The sequence below is a fragment of the Sparus aurata genome, chromosome 10, assembly GCF_900880675.1.
Source record: "Sparus aurata chromosome 10, fSpaAur1.1, whole genome shotgun sequence".
Classification (NCBI taxonomy): domain Eukaryota; kingdom Metazoa; phylum Chordata; class Actinopteri; order Spariformes; family Sparidae; genus Sparus; species Sparus aurata.
The window spans coordinates 2,278,097-2,302,289 of NC_044196.1; the positions used below are offsets into that span (position 1 = coordinate 2,278,097).

Below are 24,193 nucleotides of genomic sequence, written 5' to 3' on the forward strand. Positions count from 1 at the left end.
TCTGGATACAAAACTAATCTTATTATTTAACAAAACGGTCTCTGTAGGAATATTTTCTGTCAGACTCTGAGAATAACAACCTCAGCCTGTCAGAGACAAAAACACTTCTAGTGGACTGAAGTTTGACGGTCGGAGTTGCCCATAAGGATCACGTTGCAGTTGTGTCATGGCTGCCAGCTGAGGAGATCAACTGGACGGATCCAAAACATTCATGAAGTATAAATCATTTGCATATCAAACATGTAAATATAGGTCCAGATTAAAAAGATCCAGAATTCCCCTTTAAACTTCACAAAAGCTCAGACAAGTAAACTCTCCTTACAGAAAAACACTCTGTACTGTGTCCACAGTAACAAATCATTGAATAAACACCAGAAAGACATTCTGTTGTTTGTGAATTCTTTATTAGACAAACTGTCGACACAACACTGGTGTCACGAATAGGACGCTCAACTGATCTGACAACAGACACACAGAGTCCCTGAAACCTCTGCTGGAAAGACAGGATAGAAGAAGAGTTCAGAGGTCTGAGGACGGGATCGAATCATCACAGTGTTTGTTGATTAAACAAAGACAGATAACAAATTTAACATATTTAAATAGAACACATTCAGTTTCCTCAACAACTCAAACACTGAAAACAACACAAAAATAACCGTGAGAACATTTAACATTTAACTCACACAGTTTGGTTGAATACTTTCCGAGTCTTGTTTCAGACTTCCCACTTTCAGTTCCATGTCCATCTGTTCAGCTGAACCTCTAAGTTTGGTTATGATGAAGCTGTGAAGTGTTACAACAATCACACTTGTGTTTATTTAACGTGCCACGTGGGCTGAATGTTTTCTTACAATCGCTGCAACAGAAGAGTTTCTCTCCTGTGTGCACAGCCATGTGTCAGGTCATACTTCTCTTATGTCTAAATGTATTATTTAATTATTTACCACATTCAGAGCAAGAAAATGTTTTTTCTCCTGTGTGAATCCTGATGTGTGTGATACGATTTTGCTGTCAGCTGAATCTTTAACAACATTCACAACAACTTTGACGATGTCTATCCTGTGTGAATCTTTGTGTGGGAGAGAAGATTTTGCTGTCGGGTAAATCTTTTACCACATTCACCACAACTAAATGGTTTCTCTCCTGTGTGAATCTTTCTGTGTCTCTGAAGATCGCCCTGGAAGTTGAATTTTTGACAACATTCACCACAACTAAATGGTTTCTCTCCTGTGTGAATCCTCATGTGTCTGATAAGAGTTGGCTGTGTGCTGAATCTTTTACCACATTCACAACAACTAAATGGTTTCTCTCCTGAGTGAATCCTTCTGTGTCTCTTAAGTAGTGATGTGTCTTCCGTGCCGAGGCTTCGAAGCGTGTGTCGAGTAGTCAAGGAAGATTTTTGTGAAGCGCGTATCGAGGCTTGTGTTGATGACGTATGTAGCGACGTTCGAAGCCTCGCGAGCCGGCTGTACCACGTGACTGATTCAGGTTTGTGGCTTTGGCATGTGATTCGAAATATGAGAGGCAACGAAACACAATGGAGGTCCCCCATCACCTCAAATCCTTTAAAAAAAAAACTGGACTGTGCGCATAAGTAGTTGAGTGGTTAGAGCGCATGTCACAACGCAGAGGACCCCGGTTCGAATCCCGGCTGGAGTACCTTTGCTGCATGTCACACCCCCTCTCTCTCCCATTTTTCCAATCTATCCACTGTCATAAATAAAGTTGTCTATGACTGGAAAAAATCTTAAAAACAAAAAAAAAGAAAAAGAAAAAGAAACTGCCCAAGCCCAGCACAGTGGAGAAGTTGTTGTTTTTAAATTAATACAATTTCCTCATTGTATGCGTTACATTTTGTCCCGAGTAACACATTCACATCACAACCCTCTCCCCAATTTGTTTCAACTTTCCCCTCTGTCATCATTATATCAGAAAAACAGACACTATATTAATGAGTATATTATTTGTTTATTTGCATTATCATTTAAGCACAATTCAATTCAAAGCTTCAAGCCCTGGTGTCATTACAATCACTCTGCCTGTTTTACATTCATTGTCCACTTGATGGCACAGTAGAGCAAATGAAGCACCATGAAGCTTTGGCCCATGTGTGAACCAATTGGATGGAAAGCTTCAATGCTTCATGAAGCTTCATCTCGCCATCACTACTCTTAAGATCACCCGGGTAGTTGAACCTTTGACAACATTCACCACAACTATATGGTTTCTCTCCTGTGTGAATCCTCCTGTGTCTGATAAGATCTTGCTTTTGGCTGAATCTTTTACCACATTCACCACAACTGAACGGTTTCTCTCCTGTGTGAATCTTTGTGTGTCTGATAAGATTTTGCTGTTGGGTGAATCTTTTACAACATTCACGACAACTAAACGGTTTCTCTCCTGTGTGAATCCTTCTGTGTCTGTCGAGATGGCACTGGTAGTTGAATCTTTTACCACATTCACAACAACTAAATGACTGAGGTTCTTTGGTCTCACTCCAAACATCATAATTGTCTTCAGCTTCAGGTTCAGGAGAGTCTTCAGCCTGAGGTTCAGGAGAGTCTTCAGTCTCAGGTTCAGTAGAGTCTTCAGCTTCAGGTTCAGGAGAGTCTTCAGCTTCAGGTTCAGGAGAGTCTTCAGCCTGAGATTCAGGAGAGTCTTCAGCTTCAGGTTCAGGAGAGTCTTCAGCCTGAGATTCAGGAGAGTCTTCAGCTTCAGATTCAGGAGAGTCTTCAGCCTGAGGTTCAGGAGAGTCTTCAGTCTCAGATTCAGTAGAGTCTTCAGCTTGAGATTCAGGAGAGTCTTCAGCTTCAGGTTCAGGAGAGTCTTCAGCCTGAGATTCAGGAGAGTCTTCAGCTTCAGGTTCAGGAGAGTCTCCTGTCCTGTCTTCAGTCCCTGATTGTAAATGTCTATCTGGAACTGAGTTCCTGGCTGGTTCTGGTCCACCACAGTCCTGTCCGTCAGATTCTGCTTCCATTTGTTCAGTTTGTCTTTGATGAGTCTGCGAGGACTGAGGTTTCACCTCATCATCATCTTCATGCTTCACAGGAACAAGAGTGAAAGTGAACTCAGTGATATCAGCTTCCTCCTGATAAGTCCACAGTTCCTCCTGTTCATCTTTAATGTGTGGGGGCTCTGGGTCCTGCTGGTCCAGACTGGAGCTCCACTCCTGCTGCTTGGGAGAAACCTTTTTCTGACCAAACAACAGCCTCTGGACATCTGCGGGACACAGTAGACAAAAAGACAAATGTTAGGACGATAATTTTAAATTTAGCCAAATACTGGAGTGGACAGGTAACCCCACATTGTTCCACTGAACATCATGAGAAATAAAAAATCTTTATGAATTCAAACAGTGTGAATATGTGTAATATTGTGCTGGAAATGTTATTCTAAAAATTCTACATTTGTCTCTGTAAATAAAAAGAAATCAACAACAATACAATCACAAGTTAAATATTGATTCAAAATTCTTGCTTATGATTTTCTGCACCTACATTTTGACGCAACATGAATAGAGATAACCATAAACACGTGGCACCCAGCCAGAGTCTGCAGCTTCCAGCGCTACCTGAAGCTAACAGGTGAACAGTTCTCAGCTGTGTAGCATCTGTCCATCTGTCTCCACTGAGTGGCAGCTTCTCAACAGATGTGTTAAATACAATAGATCTGTCTTGCCACATTGGTGTGAACCCAAAACAAAGAGATTCCTCTGTGATTTGACCGCAATCAATAAATCATACATCATAATGCAGCCTTGTAAAAAGTCTGAATTCATGCTACCTGAGGCTGGAAATTAGCATCCAGGAGGGACAGTAGAGACTGTTGAGCCCTGATTTTCACTGAGACTTGGCTGAACTCAACCGTCCCGGACACCATTTACCTGGAGGGGCTAACATCATTCTGGGCGGTCAGGAGCTGCACTCTCAGGGGTAAAACTCGGGCTGGTGGAGTGAATATACATAAATAACTACTGGTACAAATCCCACAACAGTCTCTAGTCACTGCTCTCCTACATTAAACTCCTGACTGTTATATGTTGCCCTCTCTACATACCCAGGGAATGTACTGTGATGTCATCATGGCAGTATACATTTCCCCAGTGAAGACACTGAGGAGGTCTTGAACACTCAGTACTGCTCCATCAGTGAGCTACAGTCCACACATCCTGTTGGAGAGGTCTCTGTTGCTGCAGACTTCAACCAGGCCAACATGAAGAAGGTTCTCCCTGGTTATCACCAACATGAGGACTCTGTGACTCGGGGAGTTTACACACTACACCATCAGTACACTAACATCAAGGGGGCTTTTAAAGCAGTCTGCCGCCCCACCTGGGCTCCTCTGACTGGGCATAAGTGTGTTGCAGGACTGCTTTGAATAATCAACCTCAACCTGAACTGAGCGATCAGGAATGCAAAGCAGGCTGACAGTCAAAGATCCAGAGTCACTTCCATGACTCTAGGGACACCAGACAATTGTTACAGGGTATAAATCACATGACTACAGGCCCACTCCCCCCACTGTGACAGCAACACGGACTTCCTAAATGACCTCAATAACTACTTTGGACAGTTTGATGCACTAAATAACACACCCACCATTAAAGCCCCCTTCACCAGGACGACCAGGTTCTCAGTCTCAACCCAGCTGATGTCCATTGGACACTGAGGAGAGTCGACCTACAGAAAGCTGCAGGTCCTGACAATATACCTGACCATGTGCTTAAAGAGCGGACGGACCAACTGTTAATTTCTCATCAATATATATAGTATTCAGGGTTTCCCCTACATGTAATTGACTGTGGCACACCATCACGGCAAAATAAAAGCCGCCACACCTTAAAAATTCAGGCATAAATAAATCCAGTGGAAATATTTTACCGTCGTCTTCCACAGCAGTCTTTGACGTTAACTAGCATGTTAGATATTTAGCTTGATAATTGGCTAGAGGATTTAAATGGTCACTTAGAGCAGAGTCTTGCACGGGTCACTGCATCGACCCGTTTTCCGACGGTAGCCCAGATTACATTGCGTACCAGAGCTGACCCGCTATAAATTGATATCGACGCCCGAAGGAAAATTGGACGGACGCAATTTTTTAAAGTGAAAGTAAGATAATGTTGCCTGAAAGCTTCAGATAATAACATTAAGTTAACTAACTTTACACTTAAATTTTCCCACTAGCGCATATCCGCATACATAATAGATGAATGGGGCACAATGTTACATTGATATAAAAAAAAAATCCCGCAGCCACAGCCAGTGTCGCGTCACATAACTTCAAGTTGACTGGGGGACACGATGGCGGCGGTCAACAAGCGGAGCACTGTGTGTTTTTTTAACAAACTGCCAGTGGAAATCAAGTTGAGTGTAGGCTATGTCAGGCAAAGTTGGCTTACAACAACAGCACGGGATCCATGCTAAACCACCTGCGATGGAAACACCCGAACAATTTGGAGGGAGACTGCTGCTGGCATCGGTGCTACCGCAACTGCTTTAGAAAGAGATCATAAATCTCTTTCTAAAGCATAAAATTAGAAGCCCCGTTTACACGTGTAGAAAAAAATATAAACGTTGACACCCCTAGAAGCTACCATATCCTGAGCACTACATCTGAGCCTGAGCCCACTGCTCTTCACCTTGATGACCCTCGACGGTTCTGCAAGGTTCAGTACAAATCACATCATTAAGTACACGGGCCACACAACAGTGTGGGCCTCATCAGGGTCAAAGAACAGCTGGAGTACAGAGAGGAGCAGAAGCGTCTGGTTGACTGGTGTCACCTCAACAATTTGGACCTGAATGTGGACAACACATCAGAGATCATTGTGGACTTCAGGAGGAAGCAGCTCACTCACACTCGTCTCTACATAGACGACTGGCTGCAGCTCCAGCTGCTCTGAGAACTGTAACGCCTCAGACCAGGAGGTCCTGCAGAAAGTGGTGAGACCCGGCCAGTCAATATGTGACCGTCTGGGTCAAACACCTGACCTCAGGTCAGTTCATGATGTCACTGAGTGAATGACATGTGAGCGATTGTGTCTGTAGATGGAAGTGAATCTAAAAACAGTCTTTGTAAAGTTGTAACCACAGTTTTTTTTTACAAATCAGAAGGATTGTTTTTGTGACTGGAAGGTGACACAAGTGCAAAGTACCTGGATGTGTTGATCTCACCTATAGGGAGACATTTCAGGGTGGACTTTGAGTTAAAGGGTCACATGACCTGGAAGCTGCTGGCTAAAAACACTGAATATACATGTAAACAAGTTACATCTAAGCTGATCTAATCTATTGATAAAAATGCTGATTTCCCAACAGAATATGAACTGAAAGCAGAAAAAGCACTAAAGTCCAATACAAAGAGATGTGTCTCACTCAACCAGAATCTGGACACAGTTCGGCTCTGGTTCTGAGTCAATGGGTCACATGACCCGGAAGCTATTGAACAAAGATGCAGATTTGTGTCGGTGCCGACAGTGAAGAAGGGGGAGAACGAACCTGCTCTGTGTAACCGAAGCTGAGGCGTTAAAGCAGAGTCCAGTAGGTTCCGGTGTCGCTGGTTCTGCTCTGTGGACCGACACAGTTCCTCCTCGTACTCTGCTATCGTCCTTTCAAACAGCGCACATATCTCCTCAGCAGCCGCAGTCAGTCGCTGCTTCACCAACGATCTCAGAATCTGGACTTTAGACATTTTCACACAGTCACACTGTTTACAGCTAGCATGCTAAGCTAACGTGTGTATACTTGTATCTGGCGGGAGATGAGTCTGAGAGCAAACAGCACAAAGTCCATCACACACGTTCATCCAGACTGTCACTACGTCACTACCGTGGACGGCTCATCTCTAATCGATCATCAATAATCAGAAGAAAAGCGATCTGAGCGGCGCAGCGCAGTGCGAGCCTCTGACGGTTTGCTACGGCAACTCCACTGGGACAAACCTCGCAGCTGCGCGTTAACCGAACTCCTTCGTTTTCATTCTAACGTGTGAACATGTCGTTATTTTAACACAAAGAAAGGAATATCTTCATGTGAAACGTTTGCCGAATGAACAAGAAGGCTCAAATAGTTCTGGAAGTGATGTAGATAGAGTTTCACAGAGTTTATAAAGTGTCTCTTAGCTCAACAACTCATTAAATTGAGACATTTTTTAAGGGAGTCTGGGAACTTTCTCCAAGAAGTAGCCTACATAAGTTACTTAATGAGTGAGTTTGATATGAAGAGCACAGCTACCTCTAATTCAGCCACTAGATTAATTGATAAGGAACTATCTACATGTACGTGCTCCATATATACTGTATAACATTATATCATGTAATGTAATGTAATATATCATAATATAATATAATAAATATAATATAATTTAAAAGTGACTCTGATCCATCAGATTTGATCTTCATGTCTGTGTACATGAAGATGTGTGAGTGTCGTTATTTTACTTGTCTTTATTCAGAACAGAAAACACTTTTCAAAAGCAGTCACTAGGTGGCGGTACAACGCCTTCTCAACACTGTCAAATTACTGTTTTCAACACTCCCACTTAATTTTACACCAGCATTTAAGCACTTAAGTGATTTCCACAACTAAAATCAGTGCTTGACCTCACAAATTATGTCAAAATATTAAATATTTTCAAACTTGCAAGATTTGTTTTCCTTACTTCTTTTTACCTTGCTTACAGGTTCCATAACATATTGAGCAGTAAACAGTACAGTAAGCATATGAGGCAGACTTAAACAGGGTAAAGTCCAATCTCTCCTCTGAGGTACTCAAACTTTTGTCTTGTCAGTGGCTTGGTCAAGATATCTGCCTTCATATCAACTGTTGGACAATACTGCACTCATATTTGCCCATTTTGCACACATTCACCAATGTATGGTAGCGAATGTCTATGTGTTTAGTCTGTTTTTATGTTTAGAATGATTGAAAGGATTCTTTGCGATTGCGATGTCTCCTTGATTGTCCTCCATGGTCACTGTAGGTGAATCACTTATTCCAAGATCAGTCAGCAATCTCTTCAGCCAGGTACCCTCTTGTGTCTCTCCACTCGTCCATCACTGTGATGCTTGACTTTGAACACCCACCTTGATCCCATAGCTTTGCGTTCCTTTGGCAAATCCACTAATTCCCACGTCTCATCATTCTAGCAGTGACTCATGTTCCAAGTCAGCCGCCTCCCACCATTCCTTTGCATTATGACTCCTCAATGCTTCTTTTAGTGTGTTTGGCTCTGTAACACAACACACTTTGGCAAAATGATCAACAGTTGCTATGTCAGCAAACTCATCATATCCATATCTCTTTGGACACTTTCTAATTCTGCTGCTTTCTCTAGCAGATTCACTGACAGTGGCCCCGTCAGCTGATGTCCTCTGTTTATCTGTATTGATCGATATTTCATTCTCTGAACAGGATACTTCCGCTTCCCGTTTCAAGCCGAAGTCTGATTCATTGAAGATGACATTCCAACGATTGAGAATCCTCCTTTTTTCTCCATCCAACAGATGGTAGCCCTGTGCATTGTTTGCATATCCCATTAAGCGAAGCTTCACAGCTTTCTTGTCCAGTTTTCCTCTTTCTGTGTCTGGGACATGTGCATAATCAACACAGCAAAAAACTCTCATGTGACTCAGGTCCGGCTTTTTGCCACTCCACCTTTGGTAGGGTGTCTCTTTCTTTAGAACAGATGTGGGCAACCTGTCCTGTATATAAACTTCAGTTGCTACAGCCTCTGCCCAGTACATGTTTGGCAACTTAGTATGAGACAGCATACTTCTAGCTGCTTCAATGAGTGTCCTATTTTTTCTTTCTGCAACACCATTTTGCTGCGGTGTGTGAGGTACAGTCATCTCATGGTGGATACCTTGAGCTTTCAAGTATTCTTGAAATTCCCTGGATGTGTATTGCCCACCATTATCTGTTCTCAGCCTTGTGACTTTCTGCCCACACTAATTGGAGAATGTTTTTTCAAATTCCTTGAATTTGCTAAGATCTTCACTTTTCTGTTTCAGGAAGTTCACTTTGCAGCATCTAGAATAATCATCAATAAAACTCAGAAAGTACTTAGCTCCACCTATTGACTCAGTCTGCATGGGTCCACAGACATCACTATGGATCAACTGCAACTTACATTTGGAGCGAATCTCTCCCACTGGCTTGTGTGGTTTTCTAGACAGCTTGCCCTCGACACAGGCTTCACAGATGGTAGCTTCTTTATCTGCAGTAAATTATACTCCATTTACCAGATTTTTAACTTGCTGGTGTGACCCAGGCGCTGATGCCATAGGCTGGCTGCTACTGATGCACCGTGACACACAGGCACACTTCCCTCAACATCCAGCTGATATAGCCCATCAGATCTTTGTGTTCCCATCCCTTGAAGAGCTCCATCTTTTCCACGTATGTAGCAGCGAGACTTCTTGAGCTGCACTGTATTTCCTTTTCTGGTAGCAGCTCCCAGTGAGAAAAGATTCCCAGAAAACTTCCGAACATACAGCACATCATGCATTGTGACATTTTTCACAACACTGACTTTGAATGTCATTCTGAGTTAGATGCTGCCAAGTCCTAGTGCATCCACCACCCTGCCATCACCAAGTTTTACAGACTGTGGTTCTGAAAAATGTTGTCTTGTAGACATTCTTTGAAATAAGTCATGTGCATTCATGGTCCAGAGCCAATCAACCACTGAGCCTGTTGTGACAACTATCTTCACACATCATGCTTTTGGCCTTGTGGATTTAATTTTTCCCTTTTCTTCTTCACTTGGACAGGCATGTTTTATATGACCTTCTTTTCCACATTTGTAACATCTCCATGAGTTGGATCTGTCAGCTCCCACAGCCTTAGAATTAGGCTGCATGTCTCCACTAAATTGTGTTGACATGGAAGTTGACATGGCAGAACCACCATAATTATCATCAGTTTGCACTCGCTTTTGTTCTTCATTTATTAATGCTTGCTGAACAAACTGCAGTGTCAAGTCGCCCATTTTTGTTTCTAATGCAATGACAATTGTAGCATAGCTTGATGGCAAACTACCCACGAGAGTTACAATCTGGACTTCCTCTTCAATTACAGCACCTATTGCTCCAAACTGGTCAATCAATTCCTTCATTTGTTTTAAATGTTCAGTTAAATGTTCTCCTTCCTTCATTTCAGATCTGAAGTATTTCATCTTTAGGAACAGTTTATTTGCAAGAGTGTCTCTCTCAAAATGTCCTCACAGCATATCCCACGCCTCTTCTAGAGTCTGACAGCTTGTTATCAGATACAACTGGGGTGTGCTTACATTCAGCACCAAGACGGGAAATGACTTTTCTTTCCGTCGTTCAAATTCAGCTCGTGCATTAGCATTAGCATCTGCTACTAGCACATCCATTTCCATTACAATGCCCCCAGAGATGGACAGAGTACTCGACCTCAGTACTTGAGTAAGAGTACAAATACTACTGGTCAAAATTTACTCCGTTACAAGTAAAAGTAGCTCAGTCGACATGTTAATCGAGTATGAGTAAAAAAGCACTTGCTTTTAAAGGTACTTAAGTATCCAAAAGTACATGCTTTTAAATTTACTTTAAGTAAAAGTGAGAGTAAGAGTACAATTCTTATTTTTCTCATCAATGAATTACTACATTGCACTGATGTGCTTGCTTTTAGGACCACAATGTTATATAAAGCCTGCAGAAACACCTATAAAAACTAATAAAATGAATGGGATCACAGAAGGACAGCAGATGTTGCAGATGCAGATGTTTATTAACAATCATTAAAACTGCAACCAAATGAACCTGCACCATCCAACTAACTCTCTATCATTTAGCTAAGTTGGGAACTGGAACCCCCTCAAAGACCAATGTTGTCCCCAGACCACTGGTTGAGAATCACTGGTTTACAAAAAACTACATCTGATGCAGCCATTGTCGCGGTTTTGTGTTGACAAACACAGTCGAGAGCGTGGCTACTTTGGTGGTATCCTTATGGAGAGGGATGACGTATTTCCACTTTTAAGTAGATCCCAGTGGAGAGCATGCACTGTGATAGGTTTCTTTCTTTGACAAACACAGCTTGTGTCAAATAGTATTTTAGAAAAAAAAAGAAAAAAAAAAGAGCAGACCTGAAAGTAACAAGTACTTTTCAGCCTTCCTAGAAATTAACTCGAGTAAAAGTAAAAATATTTGTCTTGGAAATGTATTCAAGTAAGAATAATAAGTACCAAAAAAATCTAATACTCAAGTAAAGTACAAATCCTCTGGATATGTACTTAAGTACAGTACTCAAGTAAATTTACTCCGTTACTGTCCACCACTGAATTCCCCACAGTCCTTTTGCTTTTAGCAGGTGCTCCATCTGAAATTTCCATGGTCTGCTCAGCTTGTCAATAAGCAATATATCTTCCATTGTGAATCCCACAACACTGTTTATATCACAAAATAGCTTTTTATTGACGCTCCTGGGCCCATAACCTGTTAATTCACATGTCTTTATTCAGAACAGAGTCACTAGCTGGTGGTACATCGCCTTCTCAACAGTAACAAATTACTGATTTTACAACAGTGTGTGTGTACATGAAGGTGTGAGAGTCTCCTTGTAGAGAAGTGAACAAATAAAAGATGAATCCACAGAAGTCGTCTTTTGTGTTATTGAATAAAGTATAAAATAGAACAACTGAGAATAAAAGAGTGGATCTATTTCAGCTGAAAGGTCAGCGCTCTGCACACCAGGGCGTTCTGGGTGAGTCTGACAAAGAGCTACAGAGAAAGTCACAGTTCATAGAAAACTACGATGATTTTACAGAACTGAGGTTTAGGTTTAAGATGCTTTGAACAGAAAGCTAACAGTTATATGTGAGGTTAAAGCAGGGGGGCCACGACTCCTTCAGAAGTCTTACAGTGTCTGAAGTTGAGATTCGACGGGTCTTAAATATTTTTGGTCACATTACTGAGAAGATTGTCAAATCAAATGGGAACAAAGACCCACATTGAGCTGTTGACAGGACTTATGCAGCAAGAAACCTTTAACCATCAGAGTACCACAAAGTTAAAATATGAAAGAATTTATTCATAGATTAAATCATCTTTTTATTTTTAAAGATCATAGCAATAATTAGCATATGCAATATGTGTATATATATTTCACTTTTAGTGTGTATTTCCATCAATGGTTTGGTCTTAAATTTAATATAAAGTGGCATTAAAAAGGTGTTTAAAAGTGTTAAATGTGACGTATTTCCATCTGTAGACACTCTGTAAATGTAATGATACATATTGTTACTGCAGAGACCTGCTGTCTCTACATCTGAGGTTGTATTTACGCTTTACTGTCAGAGTTCAAAGGATCTAAACCACATGTTTCAGTCCAAACGACCATGTGACATCACTTTGACGTCACTCTAACCTCACTGATCAATAGTCATCAATAGCGAGTGTGTAGACTGTGTGTGGGAGTCATTAGTAGGAGTCAGAGTGAAGAAACTCACGAAGTGTCCTCCTGTCTTCATCCGTCCTGCATCAGGTCCTTCACCTCCATTATGTCTCTGATCCAAAGTCACATCAGATCAATAATCATACATTGACCAACATATTGATTAAACAGATTGATCAGCCATCAGAGGAGTCGCATCAGTGTCGGATCAGTGGAGCTGCTTCTTTTCCTGATGTCCACTGTTTCATCTTTGATCTGCGTTCTCCCTGCAGAGCAGACAGAGGACAGTTAGACAGAGACAAGCAGCCAACCAGAGACAAGCAGCCAACCAGAGACAAGCAGCCAACCAGAGACAAGCAACCAACCACAGACAAACAACTAGAGACAAGCAGCCAACCAGAGACAAACAACCAGAGACAAGCAGCCAACCAGAGACAAACAACCAGAGACAAGTGTAGTTTCCCGGCTGTCTTCATCAAAGGTGTCGGCGTGTAGTATGTTGGTAAAAGAAATTCTGCGGAGGTCAGGCTAGGTGGAATGAGCAGTCTTTATTGAACAGATCTCAAGCCAGCACCCAAACAAAGTGCGGCCACGCGTCTGGTGTTCTCAAATCTATGGCAAAAGCAATGCCAAAAATGCTTTGCCCTCTGCTCTATCTGAAATCCTATCGAGCCTTCGATGTTAGGAGATCCACCAATTGCCACCCCCCTTTGTCTGGTGCGGGGGCCTTTTTAGAGTCTATTTTCCATACCCGCCTACTTCTCCTAATTGGTCACTTTGATGGGTTAAAGGTTCATCCATCCAATGGCAGAAAAGAGGGATGGGTCTGCCTCACAACCCCTATGAAATAACTCTTGTGTGTGTTACTTAACTTTGCTGATGTCAGCTAAAGTGGACAGGATGGTCTCTCTATACATAGATGACAATGTATACGTTTAGTTAGCTCTGAACCTCTGGTGTGAGCCTCTTCCTGTCGCTGCTGCACACCTCAGAACTGATAAAGGCTCCTGGTCATGGGGACCACTGCCCTTTGGCATTCCCACACTTGTCTACAGGGGAGCATCTGGTCCTGTCCCATCCTGTCATCTCACTATCCACTATTGTCTTAGAGCTCAGGATATGTAAGAAACACACAGACACTACACAAGCAACCAACCACAGACAAACAACCAACTGGAGACAAGCAACCATCCAGAGACAAGCAGCCAACCACAGACACACTCACAGACCTCTGTTCTGTATCTTCATACTGACCTTTGACTTTGAGCTTCACTGTTTTCCCTCTCAGGACGTCCTTGTTGATGACTCCACAACAGTATCTTCCTGTATCTGTCTCTTTGGGGTATTTCAGGGTCAGACTGAGGTCTCCAGTCTCCAGCAGGTCTTTCTTCATCTCTGTTCGGTCTTTGTAATCCTGGTGCTGTTCTTCAGGCTGGTCAGATTTGTTCTTATACACATGGACCTTCATGTCATCTTCGTCCCTCCACTTCACTTTAGCATCTTCAGGCAGGTCAGGTGTAGTTTGGAATGGCAGCTGGACAGACTCCACCTCCTCCTCCACCTCCACCCGACAGTCTGAGAGGAAACAAAGCACAACATCATCTACAGTATTGACCTGTATCTACAGTACATACCTGTATCTACAGTACTGACCTTTGACCTTCAGCTCCACTTGTTTCTCCATCAGGATGTGTTCCTCCCTGTTGTAGACGGTGCATGTGTAGATGTGTCTGTCTGTGTTTGTTGGGTATTTCAGGGTCAGACTGAGGTCTCCAGGTTCCAGCAGGTTTCTCTTCAACTCTTTACGACCTCTGTAACCACTGTCCTGTTCTTCAGGCTGGTCAGAACCGTTCTGATACACATGGACCTTCCTGTCATAACTGTCCCTCCACCCCACTTTAGCATCTTCAGGCAGGTGAACTGTGGTTTTGCAGGGCAGCTGGACAGCCTCCGCCTCTGAATCCACCTTCACCTGGTAGACTGAGGGGACAACAAACCACAACAAGAAAAAGAGAGACAAAGTGAGAGAGAGGATTTTGAATTTTAACGATACTTAATAAACATTCTCAACGGAGTGTCACTTCTACCATTCAGTTTGTCACTCTGCAAAAATTTGACAAACATTTTATACATTCATTTTCTATTTGCATCAGCATTGAGGAGCGTCATTGTCCATGTTTGCGCCTGCGAGCTGATCTACATGTCCCAGAGTTCCCACATTAGACATACAAAACCACCTGAGCAGAATGGATCCCACCTGAGAAGCTGGGCTAAAACGGTTCTTGGATCAGCCAGTACACTGAGCTGTGTTGTCCCAGCCTCTTCTTCTTTAGAAAGCTCCACGCCTTAAACAGTCCACAATGGAACACAGGTAATTCCTTTATGTTTGGCTGCTTTAAATCCATCAACACTAAGATCTGTTGAGTTCAAGTCAACCAAACCTACTTAAAATGGTGAAAGCCAGCAGCCTCCACTAAATCAGCAGGACCACTCAGAAACCTCTGTGGTATCCCCCTTCTGCTCAGGTGGATCAGGCTCTGTCCTTCTTCATTCCTCAGCAGATACAGCTCACTCTGAGGCACCCAGTGCAATCTGTCCCAGAAGTCCACAAGAAGAGCCTGGATCTTTGACAATTGCTGGTGATGAGAACTCGACCTCTGTATGACATTTTTGTTTCAATCTACTTTCACCTTGCTAGACAATCTTTACATTTTTTGAGAACATTCTCACAGTTATTAAGAACAAATGACGGATCACCTAAAAACCCTCCTAAATATCTCAGCCCTCCGTCTTCCAGATCAACCCTCCAGGCACACTGAGCTTCTTCTCCACTCCACCAACACTGAGAGGTTCACTTTTGTCCCAGTTGACTTTGGCTGAGGATATTTAGCCAAAATGTACAACATCTCTAACCAACACATCAGTATCCTGCTGGCTGTCCACCAGGATGACCACGTCATCTACATAGTCAGACAATTTCAAAGGTGTAGTCAGAGAATAGTCAGAACCTGAAGGTCAGCTCTAAGTTTACGACAAAGGCTCGATTGCTAAGGAGAAAAGTTGACAGCATGTTTGTGGATTGCAGTGTGATCAGTCAGCAGCTGCCCAGTGTCAGACCTTAAACTGTGAATGAACCTCTTCTGTCCATTCTTACACTCCAGACCAAAGAACAAGTGTGAGCCAGAACCCCCTGAGCTGAGACATCCAGCAGGAAGCTAAAAGAGACTTTTTAACTTCAGTGTCTCAGTCTGGTTCTGGTCTCTGGTGGTCTCAGCTAGGTCTCATTATTCCTCCACTTCAGACTCCAGAGCTTTTACTGAACTTATCAAGGTTTTTGTGATATTCTGAGTGTACTGCTTACAGAGTTGCGTAACTTGAACTTTTCAAAAAATCCCACCACTGATTTAAGGACACAGAGAAGCCAACAGGGCAGATAACACAACTTTTTAAGATAATGTTTAAAACAATAAAAGAACCAAGCCTGGCCACAGACAGTGAGTCATGTTCAGGTGTGTCCAGGTGTTTGTCTCTGTTTGTCATGAAAGCCTCTCCACACATCACACAACCCCTGAGCCTCCATGAGGTGAAGCAGACGAGTGTGAGAGGCAGCGTGAGGCTCTGCATGGTTCCTGTCTGACCTGCTGTCCTCAGTACTGCTACAACCTCCACCCATAAATACATATTCCTCATTATTACATTTATCAATCACTTCATTTAAAACATGTAGAAACACCACTCTCTCCACTCCCACAGCCGGAGCATCAATATTAATAAACACCATCTTTACGTCTTCACACACTGCTCTCACTTTTAACAGACGGCCTTTAATAACTTCTTCACTTTCTACAGACTGAGGAAGAAAGTTTGTGGAAACAACAAGTCCAGCCCCACAACTGTTACTGGTTTGTGACTGAAGAAGGTTTCAGCAGTCCACTCTGTCCTCCAGTCAGTCTGGTTATCAGCAGTACTGTGTGTCTCTGTACCAAAATAACATCCAGCTTGTTGAGAGAACACAGCTTGAAAAGAGACGCCCTTTTCCCATCATCCCTTGCTCCATTTATGTTCAAGCTGCCTATTCTTATGTCTCCCATGGCAGAGAAACAAGGTGTAAAACAAAAACGAGTGAACAAAACAGACAAAATATGGAATAACTATTTAACTACTTGACTCATTAATCATCATCTAACTGCTTTTTCACCTTTTGAAGCAGTTTCTCCAGGTGGCAAATCTCCTGGTCAGTGAAAGCTTTCTTCTCCGGAACTCCAGGACTTCTCCTAAAAGCTTTCACTGAATCAATGAATAGATACAGTACTGACCTGTATCTACAGTACTGACCTGTATCTACAGTACTGACCTTTGACTTTTAGTACCACTTGTTTCTCCATCAGGATGTCTTCCTCCCTGTTGTAGACGGTACAGGTGTAGGTGTTACTGTCTGTGTCTGTGGGGTATTTCAGGATCAGACTGATGTCTCCATGTTTCAACGGTTTTCTCTTGATCTCTGTTCGACCTCTGTAGCATCTGTGCGCTTGTTCAGGCTGGTCAGAACTGTTCTGATACACATGGACCTCCCAGTTGTCTCCATCCCTCCACTCCACTTCAGCGTCTTTCGGCAGGTGAACTATGGTTTTGTAGGGCAGCTGGACAGACTCCGCCCCTGAATCTACCTCCAACTGGTAGACTGAGAGGACAACAAACCACAACATCAGCTGCACAGACAGCAGTAGGAACTGTGATGGTAACATGACCTCACTGTCTCATCCTTCTCTTATAATCCCAGACCTCACTGTCTCATCCTTCCCTTATAATCCCAGACCTCACTGGCTCATCCTTCTCTTATAATCCCAGACCTCACTGTCTCATCCTTCCCTTATAATCCCAGACCTCACTGTCTGATCCTTCCCTTATAATCCCAGACCTCACTGTCTCATCCTTCTCTTATAATCCCAGACCTCACTGTCTCATCCTTCTCTTATAATCCCAGACCTCACTGTCTCATCCTTCTCTTATAATCCCAGACCTCACTATCAACAGTCTGTCTCAATAGTCAGGGAGCTACTGGAGTAAAGATGCTGCCCAGGTGCATGATGGGTAATGTAGTGGTAGTGACATACCTGACATGAAATACTGCCTAAAATGTGCTAAAAGAGCTCCAGAAACAAGAAGTCCAACAGCCAGGAGAACCAGGAGAGCTGTGGCCCAGGATGGGAATCGTTCTTTGGAAACTGGAAACATAAAGAACATGACCTCTGACCTCTGAACTCTGATCTGTATCTACAGGAGGTTTTAGGATTAGTTGCCGACCTTTGACTTTCAGCTGTACCCCCACCACTCTCTGATTTTCCTTTATCCCCCTTCTGACCCATCTGACGGTGCAGTTGTAGGAGCCGCTGTCAGAGAGGTGGAGTTTTGTCAGATTGAGGCTGAGGTCTCCAGTTTCCAGAGCGTCAGTCTTCATGGATGTTTGGCCGCTGTAAAGATGGTTTTGGTCTTTAAGTTTGTCACCTTCCTGCTGATGCTGGTGGACGGTGGAAGGATTGAGATCGTAGCAGCTCCACACCACTGAGGACTGGTTCAGTTCATCAGTGGGAAAGTCACAGGGCAGCAGGACAAACGGGTCCCCCTCATACAGCTCCACAGCTGAGGCATGCTGGGAAACTGTGAGGTCACACAGACAGAGAGGGTCAATGACAGCAGCCTTATTTCATGTCATGAGTGAATGTGGTCCTCTGCAGTGTGTGCAGCCTGTAAGCTGTGCTGCTAAAGCTCAACTCAGACTCTGTGTGAATGAAGGCCAACATTTACATCCACATGTGATGCTGCTGTCAGCTAAGCATCATTATTACATTTGTGAACAGAAGCCATCAGAATGTGAACTAGCTGCAGGGATCTAATCCTGAAGAACAGAAGTGAGGACAGAGTGACTGTACAGTCTTCTTCATTCATCAGGGTTTAAAGACACAGTGAACATCTGCTGCCTTTCATCTGTTCTTCATGTGTTTCTGTGAAGAAAACATGGTCCTGCAGCTGAAACACACTGATGAAGTGAAGATGACACAGATCCACATTAAGACATGACGTTGGACCGAGGTGATGATCAGATCAGAGGGAGGAAGGTTATCTTACCGTGCACGAGGATCACAAACACCACAAACATCTTCATCTTCCTGTCGCAACTACAACAAGCACAAAGTCCTCTTTGCTGAGCTTCACTTCAGAAACACATGGAGGACATCAGTTCACAGCCAGTCGTCACTTTGCTGATCCTGACCGTCCACTGACACCAGGACTGAACTGAACTTTCACTGTGAGCTGTTTCCAGTGAAGCAGCTGCTGGAATGTAAACAAACCGTTCCAAGAAGTCACCAACACGTCTTGACACGTTTTGCAATATTATCTTTTATATCTCACAGCTTCAATCTTCTGCACACATGTCTGTGTCCAGACGTGTGTTTGTGTGTGTGTGTGGATATGTAATAAAAGTCAAACAAAATGTGTCACATTATTTTTGGGGAGCATAAATATTCACAATATTCAGATATGTCACAAAAGAAAGAAAAACACTAAAATATCCCTCATTAATTATAAGTAGTGTATCAACATGTCAAGAACTTTAATGGTAAGTAGATAAGTAATTATGATGTCATGTATTCATCAAGTTTGTTATTAATTTACTTTGAAATTACCACAAGAATGACCTCAACATGTATAAAAAGGAGTGTAAAGTGCTTCTGAAGTTAGAAAACAGAATACAATTGTCACCAAATGAGAGTGTTTCCACTGGACTGAGTCTGTTTATGAACAAGCTGAATGAAATCACAGAAAAGCTTCACTTAGAGGGTCAGAAGGCTTCAGGCGGCTTTTTTAAATGGATATAAAATCCCCAATAATTAGGATCTGCAAGAGATTCAGAGAACTCTTCTAGTAACTGGAAGTAAGAGGTCTGTAAATGACCACCATGTGAAAGCCTGTTCCCTGGACGAGGCCGTTACAACCATTATCATTACGAAGTGCAGATGTGCTCAGTGGAATCTACCAGTAAGAGTCTGACATCATTACAGACATGGTTCCCACAAAGAGAGTCTGTTCTGTTACATAATAAGATCTGTTTTGTTACCAAAAGTTGGAAAGAAGAGTTTGGAGTTTACCACGAGGATTTCCAAAGTCATGTCTCAATAATTAACTGATTCTGAGGATCAAAAGGTGACCTCTCACCAGATTTCAGAGAGAGACTTCTTGAACAGGACAGGAGTCCCTGAAACCTCTGCTGGAAAGACAGGATAGAAGAAGAGTTCAGAGGTCTGAGGACGGGATCGAATCATCACAGTGTTTGTTGATTAAACAAAGACAGATAAACTTCATTCACAGGTGTCTTTCAGCTCAGAGGAATCTTCAGAATTACAAATTCAGTTTCCTCAACAACTCAAACACTGAACAAAACACAAAAATAACGATGAGAACATTTAACATTACTCACATCGTTTGGTTGAACACTTTTGGAGTCTTGTTTCAGACTTCCCCCTTTCAGTTCGGATCTCAAAATTCATTTTCAATACGCAGTAACTGGAAACATGTTTGTTTCTCGTGAAACAACAATATCCAACTTCCTACTGTGTCAGTATTTAGACAACATGTTTAACTCTACAGACACATTTGTAATTATCTTGTAGGAAAGTGCTGAACTGAGTTGTTTTCACTGGTCTCATCTCATGATGTGTGTGATATCATGTTGCTGTCAGGTAAATCTTCAACCACATTCAAGACAACTATACGGTTTCTCTCCTGTGTGAATCCTCATGTGTCTGGTAAGATTTTGCTGTTGGGTAAATAATTTACCACATTCACCACAACCATACGGTTTCTCTCCTGTGTGAATCCTTCTGTGTCTTTTAAGACTTTGCTGTGTGCTGAATCTTTGGCCACATTCACCACAACTAAATGGTTTCTCTCCTGTGTGAATCCTCATACAAATCATCAGTTTTGAGTTTTTGCTAGACCTTTCACCACAGTCAGAGGAAGTAAACTGTTCCTTGTCAGTAACCCATCCTACACCACTTACAGGGACTTCAATGTTTTTCTGAGAGTTTGAACTTGACTGAGTTTCTTTGGTCTCACTCCAGACGTCATCTTTGTCTTCATCCTGAGGTTCAGGAGAGTCTTCAGTCACAGGTTCAGGAGAGTCTTCAGCCTGAGGTTCAGGAGAGTCTTCAGCCTCAGGTTCTGGAGAGTCTTCAGCCTCAGGTCCAGGAGAGTCTTCAGCTTCAGGTTCAGGAGAGTCTTCAGTCACAGGTTCAGGAGAGTCTTCCGCCTGAGGTTCAGGAGAGTCTTCAGCCTCAGGTCCAGGAGAGTCTTCAGCTTCAGGTTCAGGAGAGTCTTCAGTCACAGGTTCAGGAGAGTCTTCCGCCTGAGGTTCAGGAGAGTCTTCAGCCTCAGGTCCAGGAGAGTCTTCAGCTTCAGGTTCAGGAGAGTCTTCAGTCACAGGTTCAGGAGAGTCTTCCGCCTGAGGTTCAGGAGAGTCTTCAGCTTCAGGTTCTGGAGAGTCTCCTGTCCTGTCTTCAGTCCCTGATTGTAAATGTCTATCTGGAACTGAGTTCCTGGCTGGTTCTGGTCCACCACAGTCCTGTCCGTCAGCTTCTGTTTCCATCTGTTCAGTCTGTCTTTGATGAAGCTGCGAGGACTGAGGTTCCTCTTCATCATCATCTTCATGCTTGAAAGTGAACTCAGTGATATCAGCTTCTTCCTGATTAGTCCACAGTTCCTCCTGTTCATCTTTAATGTGTGGGGGCTCTGGGTCCTGCTGGTCCAGACTGGAGCTCCACTCCTGCTGCTTGGGAGAAACCTTTTTCTGACCAAACAACAGCTGCTGGACATCTGCAGGACACAGGAGACAAAAAGACAAATGTTAGGCCGACAGATAAAAGTTCAAATCAGGATGATATTAGGCAAATACTGGAGAGGAAAGGTAACCCCACATTGTTCCACTGAACATCATGAGAAATGACAAATCTTGATGAATTCAAACAGTGTAAAAGTGCAATATTGTGTTGGAAATTTGCTTCTGAAAACTCTACATTTGTCTCTGTAAATAAAAAGAAATCAACAACAATACAATCACAAGTTAAATGTTGATTCAAAATTCATACACATGTCTTTCTGCACCTACATTTTGAAGCTTCATGCTCCTTGATAACCTCCAATTTAAGATTTCTTCCACCAAAAATAAAGATTTTATGCTGCATTCAGACAAAACTGCAATACTTGCACTTCTGTAATCGCAGGGTGTTAACTCTGATTCATGTCTACTCGCACAACGTGAATAGAACCGTGAACGCGTGGCACCCAGCCAGAGTCTGCAGCTTCCAGCGCTACCTGAAGCTAACAGGTGCCCAGTTCTCAGCTGTGTAGCATCTGTCCATCTGTCTCCACTGAGTGGCAGCTTCTTAACAGGTGTGTTAAACACAATAGATCTGTCTTGCCACTGTTGAAGAAATCATTCAAGTCCTGTTGAGCAGTTTGCTGCAGTGATGTGTTTTATTCAAAGAATATCGGTAAACTGGTGGACTGACGGGCACAGAGTGGATCTGAGCCGCTGAGTGGACCCAGAGCAATTGAAACAGTAGCATTTTATACAGTAAGAATAAAGAACAAGGAAGGGCAGGTTCAAACAAAAGGTAAACAAAAGGCAAAGAGAGGGCGTCTGCTCTTTGGAGAGTGTGAACAGCAGGGTGGGGGGAAGGTGTGGGGGCACATTTAACATAGTGATCAAGGTCCAGACGTCCTGAAACCAACTGGTGTTACACAAATGTGTATCTGCAGGGTGCCGGGGACAGACAGGAATCACCATTTAGGTCTAGAGGCCAAAGGGCTCTTTCCAGACGTGATTTCAAATGTGTATTTTCTTCCACATTGTCTATGGACAAAATGTTTATTTACAAAGTGTTTTGGGATCTTTATTGTAAATGTAAAAGAGAACAGCTCTCATTGTTTAGGTGGTCATACAGTGAGAATCAGATGACACAGTCAGACATAATATTACCACTATACAATCACATGTTTGTGTTATACTGAAGAATATAGAAAAAGACTATAATAATATTGAAATGTGTTTTATATTAGTCTTTTCTGAAAGCTAAAGGAAAATACTCCCGAGCTGGAGATCTGAATGATTGCAGTTGCATCACACTGTGGATAACGACTGTGTGTCACTGATGTTTGGACCAGCAAAGAGAACCTTTGTACCGGCTTTGTTACATTAAAAAGGAACCAGACTGAGAGCAAGTCCTGTGTGGCCGTGCTGTCCTTCCTGGACCCCAGACACAAAGAGGACACATCCACCACAGAACCACCACAGAACCACCTCAGACACAACCCGTCACATATACAAAAGTTATATCTAATCTAATCTATTGATAAAAATGCTGATTTCCCAGTAAAACAGTAATTGAAAGTAGAAAAAGCACTAAAGTCCAATACAAATAGATGTGTCTCACTCAACCAGAATCTGGACACAGTTCGGCTCTGGTTCTGAGTCAATGGGTCACATGACCCGGAAGCTATTGAAGAAAGATGCAGATTTGTGTCGGTGCCGACAGTGAAGAAGGAGGAGAACGAACCTGCTCTGTGTAACCGAAGCTGAGGCGTTAAAGCAGAGTCCAGTAGGTTCCGGTGTCGCTGGTTCTGCTCTGTGGACCGACACAGTTCCTCCTCGTACTCTGCTATCGTCCTTTCAAACAGCGCACATATCTCCTCAGCAGCCGCAGTCAGTCGCTGCTTCACCAACGATCTCAGAATCTGGACTTTAGACATTTTCACACAGTCACACTGTTTACAGCTAGCATGCTAAGCTAACGTGTGTATCTTGTATCTGGCGGGAGATGAGTCTGAGATCAAACAGCACAAAGTCCATCACACACGTTCATCCAGACTGTCACTACGTCACTACCGTGGACGGCTCATCTCTAATCGATCATCAATAATCACAAGAAAAGCGATCTGAGCGGCGCAGCGAAGCGCGAGCCTCAAACGGTTTGCTACGGCAACTCCACTGGGACAAACCTCGCAGCTGCACGTTGACCGAACCTCCTTTGTTTTTATTCTAACGTGTAAACATGTCGTTATTTTAACACAAAGAAAGGAATATCTTCATGTAAAACGTTTACCGAATGAACAAGAAGGCTCGAATAGTTCAGAAAGTGATGTAGACAGAGTTTCACAGAGTTTATAAAGTGTCTCTTAACTCAACATTCTCTAAATTGAGACATTTTTAAGGGAGTCTGGGGACTTTCTCCAAGAAGTAGCCTACATAAGTTACATAGTGAGTGAGTTTGATATGAAGAGCACAGCTACCTCTAATTCAACTACTAGATTAATTTAACACCTTTTAAGAAAATGTTACAACCATCCCTGAATCACAATTCACATATTTTCTCATCCTACTCCTTTTTATTTCAGTATACCAAGACAGTGAGTAAGAAAAACAAATAGGGGTGTCTACACATGTACTTAAAGTTGCATCAGATGAAGTGAGGCAGGGTAAAACTGTGAGGTCAGTCACCAAAGACTCCAAACCAAAACCTCAGAGAACAAGGTTCAAGAAAGCTGCCCAGTGAGGGATCATCGTCACAGCAGCCAAAAAGTCTTTGATGCACAGCAAATTACAGACCAAAAGAAAAGTGTAAATTGCTAAGTGTAAGTTCTAGGTCCATGAAAAACTGCACCCCTGGAAAACCTGCGTACATCTGTCACCACTGTGACTCTGATCCCTCTGATTA

At 42.8% G+C, this 24,193-nt stretch overlaps 1 protein-coding gene across 1 annotated transcript; it reads right to left on the reverse strand.

Annotated features, from left to right (window-relative positions):
• Positions 1–1,789: 1,789 nt before the first annotated feature.
• On the reverse strand, positions 1,790–23,423 carry LOC115590349 (zinc finger protein 701-like). The gene is made up of 4 exons (XM_030431699.1): positions 23,036–23,423; positions 21,101–21,293; positions 20,190–20,419; positions 1,790–2,484 (listed from the first exon to the last, which is right to left on the reverse strand). Exons 1-4 carry the CDS (start codon positions 23,226–23,228, stop codon positions 2,051–2,053), a joined length of 1,050 nt encoding a protein of 349 aa, XP_030287559.1. The 5' UTR covers positions 23,229–23,423; the 3' UTR covers positions 1,790–2,050.
• Positions 23,424–24,193: the final 770 nt, after the last annotated feature.

What these genes read in the sequence shown, in the direction of transcription:
- LOC115590349 (XM_030431699.1), bottom strand. Translation starts at nt 23,228, where the DNA reads ATGTCTAAAGTCCAGATTCTGAGATCGTTGGTGAAGCAGCGACTGACT. An exon ending in GATGATGAAGAGGAACCTCA is followed by an intron (nt 20,420 to 21,100) that starts GTCCTCGCAGCT and finishes CTGTGGTGAAAG; the next exon opens with GTCTAGCAAAAACTCAAAAC. An exon ending in CACAGGAGAGAAACCGTATA is followed by an intron (nt 2,485 to 20,189) that starts GTTGTCTTGAAT and finishes GTGAGACCAAAG; the next exon opens with AACCTCAGTCATTTAGTTGT.